The sequence below is a fragment of the Squalius cephalus genome, assembly GCF_949319135.1.
Source record: "Squalius cephalus genome assembly, chromosome: 11".
Classification (NCBI taxonomy): domain Eukaryota; kingdom Metazoa; phylum Chordata; class Actinopteri; order Cypriniformes; family Leuciscidae; genus Squalius; species Squalius cephalus.
Window position 1 is genome coordinate 17,480,404 of NC_137132.1, and position 14,398 is coordinate 17,494,801.

Below are 14,398 nucleotides of genomic sequence, written 5' to 3' on the forward strand. Positions count from 1 at the left end.
TCTATAGTGTGAACGTTTGCTCATTCAGTCTTTATCAGCCTGTCAGAATTTCATCCCATATGAACCTTACAGTATCTACTGCACTCCAAGCAAAATTGTGGCAGAACATTTTTGACATGTTTACCTTAAAATTCAGTTTTCATCATTTTCTTTATCATTAAAGCATTTTTGTGAAGTGAGGCAAATGTTATCTGTTTGTTCGCCTGGATGCAGCAGTATGATAAACAGCCTCAGGGCTTAATGTGAAGATCAGGTTTCAGCAGTTTCTAGGCGGCAGCCAGACACACAGGGATAAGCTCTGTCTGCTACATAGGGGGCCGGTGACAGAAGCCCCTCCACCTGCTTATCTGTCTCCTGCTTCCAAAGGGGGAGACTGAACTTAACCAGTCGTGTTCTGATAGAAAACATGCACAAGAAAAGCCTGATGTGGCACACCTGGGTCAGTCAAGCACGTAAGCTTTAACCATGTAGCTGAGACTGCAATAAATAAATGAATACATTTAGCCGATAACCGATATGGTCCCAATATATGTGCATCCCTAAAAATCAGTTCATTTTTATCTGAAGAACAGAGGCTGAACAAGACTATATATCTAGGCTTAAAAAGCAAGGGAAAATTTAAAAAAAGAGAGCATGCTGATGAAATTAACCATGAAGTGCTGGATGAACCGAGACTGCTTTTTTTTTTTTTTTTAGACAAGAGTGTTGACGTTAAGATAAATTGTGGAGATGAAAGAAAAAAACTTAATGTTCGAGCGCATGTCATATTTTCATGCGCATGTATAAAACATCACAGTCTGAAAAAAGAAAAAAAAACATTTGCACATGAAACTGAACTGCAAACCTGAATTGCAAACTTTGTTTGATTCAATAACCCAGCTAAGCAAGAGAACTGTCAAAAAAGCTGTCAAACTGCTTATTAACATGTTTAAGAAAAAAATGCTTAAGTAAAAAAAAAAAAAAGACCTGCCACAGCCGCCTTACCACATCTGCATTACACTGAGCAGAGGTGAGAAAAAAAAAAAAGAGCATTTGGCTGCACAGCTTCAGGCTCGATGATAATTAGCTATGAATATGTGGATGGGGAGAATGGGACAGAATATATTTGGACTAGCTCTAGCTGACTGGTTGAGGGCCACCCATGTTAAGATGGGTAGGGCTGGGGATTTTAGGGAAGGGTTTAATAGCACCAAGTACAAAACTAGGGCACAGGAGGAGGGGGCACAGACTCAGGTTAGTGGCCATAGCTGCCGGCACTAAGGCAGGAGATGAATCACTCAAATCCAGGAAAATAGTGGAATCCTTTGTAGGACTTATTGGGGGGACTGTAGGACTATTCCTTTCATATATTATACCTCTGAATTTTCTGGCTGGTCTAAAGTGTGAAAATGTTCCCTCTTGACTTTAAAATCAGCCAAAAAAATCCTCAATAAGTGGCTATAAATAGGTTTAGACAGGTTGTCTGTAGAGTTGCTGGGCTCGGTTATGAATAGCAGGCAGGCAGAAACAGGGCTTATTACCATGGGAATGTCATACTGCTTTTGTGCAGACTTGTATATTGTGTGTCTCAAGAGCCCCTGCATGACCAAGTCTCCCAAAAAAAAAAAAAAGGCCATCCAGTCAAATTTACAGCTCATTCAAGGCAGCAATAATTGCAGCAAGGCGCTGCAATTATGTCAGTTAGCCTAAATTTGATGGGCCATTTTCACACTGTAAATCAAGATTTGATCACACCAATGTAATAAATAGTGCTTGATAACACCACAGAAGATACAGAAGACCTCACCTTTATTGTCGCATCCTCTGAGGCAGAGACTATGACACTGAAAACAGGATGGAAAATGACTCTGGTGACAGGACTCCTGTGGCCACTCAGGGCGTATCTCTCAGGGGGACGGGGGATCCATTCTTTGGGGTCTCGCTTCTGTGCAATTGGCCCACCTAAAGTAATCTCCTCTTTTGCCTCATTCAGTTTTGATTCTAATTCCATGACCTAGCAGAAAGCACAATGTGTAAGACTCATCATTACACACATCAAATTAAATGAATGGTGACATTTTGGAATACAGTTTCTGTACTTGAAACACAGCGTTTCTAAACCCAGACTTTTGCCATTTCAGAGCATGAATAGTCAATGAGTCAAGGCTGTCTCCATGGTTCTTAATAGGATTTGCATTAAATATGAAAGGCACAAACCTTTTTCTGTAATCTGATGACTGATGTCCATTTCTTTTCCAAAAGACCTGCATACTTTTTATCCAATTCCTCATTCTGGTGACAAAAGATGACAAACTTTACACCTTAGCACAACACACTGCATTAAAGAAATACAAGAATTAAATACAGCCTTAAGCAAAAAGGGAGGCATACACCTATCACCCCAGTGGCAAATGTAAATTCCCTCTAAATCCCTTCACATGGGTTAATCTCTGGCAGACAACGAGAGCTTACCAAGATTACAATTACACAAACACTGCACTGTGAAAAATTTACTTTAGGGTGCCTGGCACCAACTAGACCTTTCTGTAAGTCACATTTAGCTTTCAATTTGAGACATGAATCCCATTAGCATTCTCCGATTAACAAACCAAAACAAATAACTACAGTACTAACAATGTCTTTAGGGGTGGGCAGTATGACTTACATTTTATATGTATAAATGATAATAATAAATTATTAAATATTTAATTTAGATTTCGATTTTTTTATTAGGACCAAGAGCTCCTCTTAAACATACAGAACAGTAATATCAGAGGCTGTTATAGCAAACACTTGTCATGATGGTTGGTTTTACTGCTGTGGATCATTACCTTCATTCACAATTCCACTTTATTCAAGACTAAGGCCATTGCACACTGAGTCCGAAATTCGCATCCGAAATTTTCGCACGTTAAAAAAAAAAAAAATCGACCTCACGTTATGTCAATCAAGCTTGCACACTGTCTACTATCTACGGGTTCGATTTTCTGCGTTTTTCACATCCACAGCCAGTATTTTGAGATGTGTTTTGACAATTCAGAGCCACCTCCCCTTTCGAAATTTCGGAAAATATAACCTGTATACAGCTGTTCTGTCTGCCCAGCGCTTCCGCCGGCCGTGTGTGTGTGTGTGTGTGTGTGTGTGTGTGTCCATACCATAGACTGTAAAAAGGGTCCATACCTAGACATACTGCCAGTCTCTGTTCAGGATCGATTGGTTCACGGAAATTGGTGGTCTTCTTTATAATATGTGGCTCCAGTATCGCTAGCAAAGCATCAAACTGTTCCACTGACATTCTGAGGTAAATTTTGAATCGCTCGGGATAATTTCGCAACTCCTTGATAAGGAGGTGAAACCCTCCTTCCTCTCGGCGCAATCTCAGGATTGGATGGACCCAATATTTCCTCTTTTTATTTTTCTCTTTTTAAGAAGAAAGAGGGCAACAAAATCATCCTCACTGCTTGACGAATCCATTTAGTATTTTTTGCGTTTTTTTCCGCAAAGGTTTAATAAATACGCATCGGACTCAGTGTGCAAGGTTTCTGTGTGTGACGAATTTTGGCTGACGAACACGAAAATTTCGGACTCAGTGTGCAATGGTCTTAATTCTTATTCAGTCGAATTCTGAAGTATGAAAATCCAACAAGAGTAACTGTGTGTAAACCCTGACATTAGACATTTTTATGGATGTGTTTTTAAATAGGCAAGCTGAATAGTCTCAGTCAGAGACCAATATGAAGGTTCTGTTTGCTAAAAGAAGAGTACACATGGTTTTGCTTCACTAGACTGTTCTCTAACCATCAAAAATGCAAAAAGCATAAGACAGCTCCCAGATCTATGGTTGATAAAAAAAAAGAAAGAAAAAAAAAGAAAAAAAAAAAGGATGTGGCAGACAAAGAGAGGAGGCACTTTCGGAGTAATATTAGAGGTGTCCAGCAGAACAGGTGCCGTTTCTGTGATGAGAAGTGGAGTGAGAGGGGTCGTGTCATGCGTCTGAGGGAGAGGGGCATTTAAAGCCTCTGCAGAGGTCTGATCCGCCATCTGCCTGGACCCTCTGCCACGTGTGGCGGCCAATGGCTAAATACCAGCCCCATCAGCCGTGCCAGCCTCTAATCACTCCTGTCTGACAGTCCATCAGCTCCCTCCAGCCCTCAGAGAGCCACTCTTCATCTACAGTTATGCCTAAAGTCTCAAACCCCTGCCACCTCTTAGAACATCTTAACAGCTGGAAGGATCGATGATGAGAACTCTTCTGCTAAATGAATCCATGTTAATAGCATTCTGGTTAATTAAAGAGAGCTTTTAGCACCATAGACCACCTTTCGGTCGACAAATCAGATCAATAATTCATCCTCTTTCTTCCCTGTACAAAGAAAATAAACAGTTTATCTTCTGTTCAACCAGGAGTGTTTTTAAACAGGAGCTTCTGTGTGTGCAAAGGGCTCTCACATTTCCAGACGGCATATTACACAGAGCCGTTTTCTGCTGAATTTCAGTAATTATCCTGGTCTATCCTGGGATAATGGAGAGACACTATTCAGTATGTCCCTTTATCAGTGTGAACCATCACTTAGACAACAGGGAGCATCGGGTTTTACACATCTGCCACACATCATAATTATCTCTGCACTGCCTTAATTCAGCACGTGCGCTGTCAGTCACAACCTCATACAGAGGCGCCAATTAAAAGGGGAATTCTTCAAATGAAGAAATATTGGTTTAAATGGAGGGGGGTTCCCACACTTACCATGTCTAATTCTGCCTCCTTTTTGAAAACTGAATATGCCTCTTCATATCCATTGGAACGAAGGTAATCAGCTATCGCTCGGTTTCTGAAAAACAAAGAAAGCCTAATTAGTTCTCTTGATAACCAGGCTTTATGATTGAGGATTAAGAAAAGAGCTGTGGTAAGAGCTTTTAACACAACTGAAAGAACATGCGAGCACATATTCAGAGACAGTGGTATGTTGGAATTTCGTTATGAGACAAAACAACTGCTTATGGAAAACTCCTTAAGCTATAATGGTGAATCAGGTTTGATAAAGAGTGTGTGGGGAAAAACACATATGCAAATTGCTCAGTAAATTTCAGTACTGACCCAAAGATGTGCCCTTAAAAATACATTTATGAAAGCAGTATATCTGATTAGCCTGAATAAGTCACCCAAAACAGAAACAGCAAAATCTGAAAAAAAAAGCATTAGTGTACAAATATTTTAGATTGATCTACTCTTAAAGGGTAAGATTTTGCAATATTAGCAATAACTAGGGGTGTGACGAGATCTCGTGCTAAAAGCTCCCTGGTGCGCGCAAATTAGTCTGCATACAATAGCCTGTCTTCCAATATCAAACCTATCTCTGGACTGTGTAGTTGTGGCTCTGGTCTCTGTTTGCACTTTGAATATTGAGAGATTACTTTGATTATGGTTGCACTTGCACTTATTGTCTGCACTTAAGAATTTTTATTTATTTATTTTTATTTATACTGTTTTTATTTCTATGTTTGTGGAAAGGAGTTCAATTAGGAAGTCACACACAGCCTCAATCAGAAGTTCTGGAAGCTCATTATTTATGTAAAATAAGGTCTGAAGAGACTCATGTAAAATCATACAGGAGAAAAGCCAGTCAGCTGAGTTTGTGGCAAAACCTTTTACAGTGCTTGTATATTGTTGTCTTTCAATGTATTTGATAATTCATACTCAAAGTACAACTGAAATTGCATTCATTAAAAGATCATTACATTACAATCAAAAAAGACTTGCGATTTTGACCATTTTATTTATTCAGATACAGAAGAAACATGTTATTTGTGTATTTTCTCTTTATTTTGTCAGCATTAAACTCCAACAGCCTTCCTTCATTTGACAGACAACCCATTTTTATTTTTTACGAAGTGTAGAGATTTTCAAGATGCTCTATTTTCCTCATCCATGCATTTGAACCAAAACCTTATTATATTATTAAATTGTAAGGTAGGCTATACATACTAAGACTATTTACAACCCTCTACGCACACCTTGGCAATAGAATCGCCATTGGCTAGTAAACTTTTTTGGTTACTCGCCAGATATTATATATTTTTTATATATATATATATATATATATATATATATATATATATATATATATATATATATATATATATATATATATATATATATATATATTAGGGATGCAACGGTACACGGTAAAATCCCGGACCGTTCGGTCAGCCCTGCACGGGACAATCTACCCTCGTGTCCCGCGGGACTTCGGTTTTGCCATTGAGTTCGCGCTGATCCTTTTAGTTTTTGCTTTAGGCGCTGTTCACATATCGCGCCTAAAAACGCTAATTTATGTTTGTTAAAGGTAAAAGTGCACTTTTTCTTTCACATTGATCACTTCATATACCAGTTATCAAGGTTTGGAATTGGGATCCACTTGAATATTTTGAAGTGTGTTTGTTTACATTTTGTATTTCATATAAGTTATAGTTGAAGAGGTTGTATTACTTAGTGTTGTTCAGTACAGACTAGAGTGTTAATTTATTCCATACATTGATGTTCTTCCTACTGTGACATTCTGTTTATGCTCATAAGAAAAATAAAACATTTTTGGGATGAAATAGCAGTCTCTTTCTGCACAAAACATGTACCGAAACCAAACCGAGACCGTGGCCCAAAAACCGAGGTACGGACCGTACCGTGGGCTATCTGTACCGTTGCACCCCTAATATATATATATATATATATATATATATATATATATATATATATATATATATATATATATATATATATATATATATATTAGGGGTGTAACGATACATCGATATGGATCGATGCATCGATATAACGTCTAACGATACGATGCATCGATTCCACACTTAAAATATCGATATGCACCTTTATTTTGACACTCTCCACATTCTCACGTAACATCCTTCCGCTAAAGCGCACATTTTCGTTTACTCACCAACCGCCTGCCGGTGTGTAACGTTAATCTCCTCATCTGAAAAAGACGCCTGACAAGACTGACTAAACCCTAAACAAGTTTTTTTTTTTTTCACAAAAGCCGGTATTGTCCGCTGTCAAGGCATCGCGAGTTCATGTTTTACAGTAGAAACAGACAAGCACTCGCACCCTTGTTGGTGAACACAACACGAGAAGTCCGTTTTAGCGACTCAGCGCGCAATATTCAGGTCAGATGTCACTTTGAAAAGACGCGCGCTGGCTAAGAGGAGTTTCGTCAAAGCTGACTAAAAGTGATCGAGGATGGATCATTTCAATGAACTCGTGATATCTTCTGCGTAAAAGGAAAATAAAATCTGAAACATTTTCACGGAACCTTACTAAAGCAGCTCGTTTAGGGAACGGAATGGTGAGGGAAAAGCTCTCTGTACTGCGTGTACGTACGTTAATCACAACAACAAAGTTTGTCAGGCATATGTCAGCTGAGGAGATTAACGTTATGAAGATTAAACGAGTGTTGTATTATTTATCATAGCAATTACTTGGTTGTGTTTGACTCAGAAAGATGAAATGTGAATGTATCTGCTCTGCTAAAAAAAAAAAAAAAAAAAAAAAAAAAACATATTAAAGCATACTTTCAATTAACTTTAATTTTGTAATTTACCTGTATTTTTTAAGTTATTATTATTATTAATCAAAACAACCCAGCTGCAGTTTGATTGATATTACTTGGAATGCACAATAATAATAAAAAACATGATTTATGAGTACTTGCAAATAACCACTTCTGTTATAAATGTCCCAATTGGGAGAGGGTGTGCAATTTTCAAAGAGTTTAATTAAACGTTCATGTTATATATTTTGATTGCATTTGTGAGTTAATAAAAACGTAACTGGTTGTGTGAACATAATATCTAAATATCGATTAATCGATCGATATAGCCCTGAATCGAATCGAATCGAATCGTATCGTGGAATTTTTTGAAGTATCGAAAAATATCGTATCGCTGGCTGAGAGAATCGATATCGTATCGTATCGTCATGAACTGTCCGATTTACACCCCTAATATATATATATATATATATATATATATATATATATATATATATATATACACATACATACATACATACATATATATACAGTGAGGAAAATAAGTATTTGAACACCCTGCTATTTTGAACACCCTGCTATTTTGCAAGTTCTCCCACTTAGAAATCATGGAGGGGTCTGAAATTGTCATCGTAGGTGCATGTCCACTGTGAGAAAAAAAAAAATCCAGAAATCACAATGTATGATTTAACTACTTATTTGTATGATACAGCTGCAAATAAGTATTTGAACACCTGAGAAAATCAGTGTTAATATTTGGTACAGTAGCCTTTGTTTGCAATTACAGAGGTCAAACGTTTCCTGTAGTTTTTCACCAGGTTTGCACACACTGCAGGAGGGATTTTGGCCCACTCCTCCACACAGATCTTCTCTAGATCAGTCAGGTTTCTGGGCTGTCGCTGAGAAACACGGAGTTTGAGCTCCCTCCAAAGATTCTCTATTGGGTTTAGGTCTGGAGACTGGCTAGGCCACGCCAGAACCTTGATATGCTTCTTACAGAGCCACTCCTTGGTTATCCTGGCTGTGTGCTTCAGGTCATTGTCATGTTGGAAGACCCAGCCTCGACCCATCTTCAATGCTCTAACTGAGGGAAGGAGGTTGTTCCCCAAAATCTCGCAATACACGACCCCGGTCATCCTCTCCTTAATACAGTGCAGTCGCCCTGTCCCATGTGCAGAAAAACACCCCCAAAGCATGATGCTACCACCCCCATGCTTCACAGTAGGGATGGTGTTCTTGGGATGGTACTCATCATTCTTCTTCCTCCAAACACGTTTAGTGGAATTATGACCAAAAAGTTCTATTTTGGTTTCATCTGACCACATGACTTTCTCCCATGACTCCTCTGGATCATCCAAATGGTCATTGGCAAACTTAAGACGGGCCTTGACATGTGCTGGTTTAAGCAGGGGAACCTTCCGTGCCATGCATGATTTCAAACCATGACGTCTTAGTGTATTACCAACAGTAACCTTGGAAACGGTGCTCCCAGCTCTTTTCAGGTCATTGACCAGCTCCTCCCGTGTAGTTCTGGGCTGATTTCTCACCTTTCTTAGGATCATTGAGACCCCACGAGGTGAGATCTTGCATGGAGCCCCAGTCCGAGGGAGATTGACAGTCATGTTTAGCTTCTTCCATTTTCTAATGATTGCTCCAACAGTGGACCTTTTTTCACCAAGCTGCTTGGCAATTTCCCCGTAGCCCTTTCCAGCCTTGTGGAGGTGTACAATTTTGTCTCTAGTGTCTTTGGACAGCTCTTTGGTCTTGGCCATGTTAGTAGTTGGATTCTTACTGATTGTATGGGGTGGACAGGTGTCTTTATGCAGCTAACGACCTCAAACAGGTGCATCTAATTTAGGATAATAAATGGAGTGGAGGTGGACATTTTAAAGGCAGACTAACAGGTTTTTGAGGGTCAGAATTCTAGCTGATAGACAGGTGTTCAAATACTTATTTGCAGCTGTATCATAAATAAATAGTTAAAAAATCATATGTTGTGATTTCTGGATTTTTTTTTTTAGATTATGTCTCTCACAGTGGACATGCACCTACGATGACAATTTCAGACCCCTCCATGATTTCCAAGTGGGAGAACTTGCAAAATAGCAGGGTGTTCAAATACTTATTTTCCTCACTGTATATAAAAATTCCACCAAATCAGCTTGTCTTTGTAAAGTCAGTGGCATAGCTTTTTAAATAGGCTATCTAAACATACTCTCTTAAAATCAGTCAATCAAGCATTATATTATGATAATCAAGCACCATTTAATGATAGAACTTTAGTAATTAGAACTACAGATTAATAATCATGCATTAATGCATATTTATCATTTTAACTGAACTTAGAACTGGTGGTGGAGCTTAAGATTTTGTTGGTCATTCAGTGTTTCTGTAAAAAAAAAAAAAAAAATAGATAATAGTAATTATTATTAAAAGATAATAATCCTACTACTAATGATGACAATATACAACACACATGAGCTGCTGGGTTCATGAAATGTAATCACGTTGTCAGTGTCAGCTCAAACTGATTTGCTGAAATTAAAACAGGGATGAGCGCCAGCCAATGAGTTTGCCGTCTGCGCAATAGTTCCGCCCACTACCGGAGAACCGGCATATCTTCTGCTTGTTCTTAAAAGCTGAATAATTCCAGATGAACGCCGTTATTTTGACAGGAAAATACAAACAAGAACAGTTTACATGTAGTGTGTCAATTCTGCATGGTATGTAAGACTCTCTCTCGCTTTTGCGTTTCACACTAGAGTTTACGGCAGAAGTTATTATTGTTTGTTAAAGTTAGTTAAAAAAAACAACTGTTAGCTCATGTTAGCTCAGATCCATTAAATAAGTTATAACTTTTTATTTTAACAAAGTGTTATTAAATGTTGAAATTAAATTAAGATTAATAAATGCTTTCGAAGTATTTTTAATTGTCAGTTTATGTTAACTAAATGTTAAATAATGGACCCTTATTGTAAAGTCTGACTGAACAATAAAGAATCAGAAGGATTTGGTGCGGTGATGAACACCATAGCAAAAATCTGAATGGCTGTTTGAAACATTTAAATGCTGTAATGCTGCTTTGTTTAGTCTGTGTTTAAAATCTGCTCCAGTTGTTGAAAACAGTCTGCAAGTGTGTTCAGTTCATTCGTAGAATGTTTCAGCTAGTCGTTAAGTGTGTCCCCGGCATTAACGACTAGCTGAAACATTCTATTACCCAAATTACCAAACAATAGAGATAAATTATCTGTATGGCGGTTATAAATGGCAGTTTTCCCTGTGGTATTGAAAATGGTATCGGAAATCAATATTTTTTAAGATATCGTATAGAAGTTGGAAATTCCAATATCATGACAACACTACGCCACATATTGATAGCAGCTCCCTGATGCCTGCAAATCATATACAACATCTCCCCCACCACCAATTTTTTATACATTATATTTGAATGTATATTATTATACATTAAAACAATTTTTTAAAGATAAAAGAAAATGTGTGCACATTCAAATAGAATACACATGCTTTTTACTTTAATAGGGAAAGAATATGTCAGTTATTAGAAGGAAGCCTCCACCTCTTCTTTCAACACATTCTGAGCTGCTGAGGAGTCAGCAAGACTGTGGTGAGCAGAAGATATTCACTGATAGTAGTGATAGTGAAGACAAAGAAGGCTGTCAGAGACGCCACTCTGCTGTCCAAACTCTTCCTGGCATTGTGATGCCAGAAGGATCCACAGCCCAATATGGAAATACTGTTTCAGCAAGACAGCCACATTGTGTACATATTCTCTTAAATCAAGATCAAAATCAAGATAGACAAGAATTATAATATCTATAGACCAGACAACAAAGAGTCTAACAGCACACAGGCAGAGGAAAAACTCATGGTTAGAGATAAATAATATGATTATATAGCCTATATACACAGTGTGAACTATTTGGTGTATTGGCCAGTTCTCTAAGGAGCACACAATGAAGTGACAGAGCACTAGCATCAAATCTACTGACAGTGAGGGTGCTCTGATTAAAGTCAAGGTTAGCATGAGGTTATCTCTCATGTGACAGACGGCAGGAATGATATGAACTACACTGCTTAATGCTGAAGGGGACAATTGTGTGTGTGTGACTCTACTCTGCTTTGAGTTGGACATGCTCAACAGATACCTTTCCTAGAGACACAGCTCAACAACAATGCTTCTTTGTGAGTCAAATAGAGCCGTTTAGCAAAACAAAACTGTGATGATGATGGCCATGTACATTCTGGAAAGTTTTGGGAGTGACAACCACAGTTAAATGCAGGAGTGAAAGCCCTGAATTCTGTGACTCATTCTGTGTGTATATTGTATACAGTAGTCAATTACACATGTGCAAAACGCTGCCATCGCAAAGCTTTAAGCAAGAAACACAGATGACAGCAGTGCAAAATAAATTTATTTAAAACCAATTATGAAACCATCTGATAAATTTCATTAATTACTTGTCCAGTCTATGTGCAGTTCATAAAAGCATAACTAGCATTATATTTTGGATTTCAATTAAATAAGGTAAATTTTAGTTCACAAAATAATGAAATTTATGTCATCATTTAGTCACCCTCATCAGTCATTCCAAAATTATGACTTACATTCTTCTGTGGAACACAAAAGACTGATATTTTGAGAAATGTCTCAGTGATTTTTGACTACCATACAATTGGAAGTTAATGGGGTGTTGCTTCTTGCTTGGTTACCAGTGTTCTTCAAAGTATCATCTTTTGTGTTTCGCAGATAAAAAATAAATAAAAAAAAGTATGCAGGTTTGGAACGAATGAGGATAAGTATCCCGATTAGGGAAGATTTTCAAATATTCGATTAGTTGATTTAATAATAGAATATCGAATAGGTTGTGCGTAGGGCTGTCACTTTTGTGAAAAAAATCCTGTTAGATTTTTGAGACATAAGTGTTCATTGAATCGATTGTAAAATCGATTTTCCATGTCGATTTCCATTTAAAACGCCAAATATAGGCAAATCCACGGACAACTAACAGGCATTAGGACGAACGTAAAGAGGGCGCTTGAGATGCGCAAATACCTGTTATTTTCTTCCTGTTTTCGGGCGAAGTCCGAAGTAGTCGATTGTCGAGTTCACTCGCGTGATAACCTATGCGCGTGAACTCGACAATCGATTACTGTGGACTTCGGCCGAAAACAGGAAGAAAATACAGGTATTTGCGCTGGCTAAATTAACATCATTTTTATTTATATCTTTCACATCTACTGCAGTCAGATTCACCCATGTTAACTAAAGGAATCACTCACATGGCTGGGCACTTGTAATGACACCTCAAGGATGTTAAGAGGCTAAAAGCAGGTTTAAAACTTGCCCCATTGAAGTCAACAGGGTGCAAATTTTAAAAAGAGGATAACACGGTGTAGGCAACACCGATTTTTGTCGTCGTTGTTCTCTGTACTGACAGCACTCCAAATTTATTAAAAAAACGAGCTCAAATGTTAAAATTGCCCGGAGTTCTCCTTTAAAGTCCAACCAAACTCAAAATCACCTCCTACAGGTTCGGTACTCCAGTGCACTCCCAGGTCCGCATGACAGCTTTCACATTACCAATAGGCTTTATGCCTAGCTCCACTACTTCCTGAACTTCAGCCAGCTCCTTTGTTTCCTGTCTGCCATTATTGGAAAAACTGATTAATCCAGGTGTGCCTGACCTCAGTAGTCCCAACAACACTAATCAGACACACCTGGATTAATCAGTTTGTCCAATAATGGCAGACAGGAAACAAAGGAGTAGGGCTGTCAACGAATATTCTAAATTCGAATATATATTCGAATAGTTTTAAAAAACAGAAATTCGAACGTGAAAATTAATATTCGAATGTGAATTTCGAATATGGAAAAACACGCCCGCGGAAGCAGGGCGCGCGCGCTGAGGCGTCAGGGACAGGTCACACGAGTCGCACTGTCTAGCACAGCACCACTGCTGAAAGTTGACAGTGCACTAAAAAGACAATGGAATAAATTGCAGTTAGTTTTTCCTTTTTTTAATACAAGCACCAAGAATGTAAGTAGCCTTTTTCTTTTTTAATAGCACTTTATTTTTTATGAACCTCAGGGTAAAAGTTCTTGTTGTCACATTTCTCGGAATTGTGTGCCTCATTTTATTTATAGTTAGGGACCGTTCGGTATTTATGGAAGGGGCCACCGGAGGAAAATAGGGGAGGGTCATGTCTTTTTATTCTTTGTTGAGGGGAGGGTCATACAACTTTTTTTAGTCTAGGGGGAGGGTCACCCAACTTTTATATTCATGAAAACAGCAACATTTCAAAGTGGCTTGTTTGGTGCTATTTTTTTCCATTTAGCTCCATGTTGATCTCGCGTTATCAGCCCCCCTTCGATATCAGATGGGTCTGACCCAACAAAAATCCAGTTTGGGCTGTTTGACAGTGCGCGTGCACTAATTCAGTTCGCGCTTAGAAAAAGTGCATCATGTCAGAACAGAATGCCAAAGAAATGTTTACCCGGCAAAGCTTTAAAGCACGAGCAAATAATGAACTTTTGTTAAGTGCACAGTGTCCTGTGAGTGTAACTCTACCGCTGCATTAACATGTGATGTGAACGTACATCGAGTTTTACAGTATTGGGACTGAGGCGCCAGAATGTGCGCTGATAGAATCAATGTGCGCTGTAGGGCGATACTGCATATTTTAGTTTCCATTCTTATTTTGTTTCCACGATGTGTAAGATGTAGGGCTACCACATCTTTAAATTACTATTAGTATTATTTAAGTTAACATAAAATACATAGACCTACACCACAAAAACTAGTTGAGGATAAATTCGTTAAAATTCGGCGATTCCA

General features: G+C 38.3%; 1 protein-coding gene across 1 annotated transcript in view; it reads right to left on the bottom strand.

Annotated features, from left to right (window-relative positions):
• Nucleotides 1-14,398, bottom strand: part of pafah1b1a (platelet-activating factor acetylhydrolase 1b, regulatory subunit 1a) — a 50,584-nt gene that overhangs the window by 10,698 nt on the left and 25,488 nt on the right. Inside the window, exons 3-5 of the mRNA XM_079885219.1 lie at nucleotides 4,727-4,811; nucleotides 2,197-2,271; nucleotides 1,787-1,993 (exon numbers count right to left, since the gene is read on the bottom strand). Coding sequence (XP_079741345.1) covers nucleotides 1,787-1,993; nucleotides 2,197-2,271; nucleotides 4,727-4,811 — 367 coding nt within the window. The remainder of the gene's footprint in view (nucleotides 1-1,786; nucleotides 1,994-2,196; nucleotides 2,272-4,726; nucleotides 4,812-14,398) is intronic.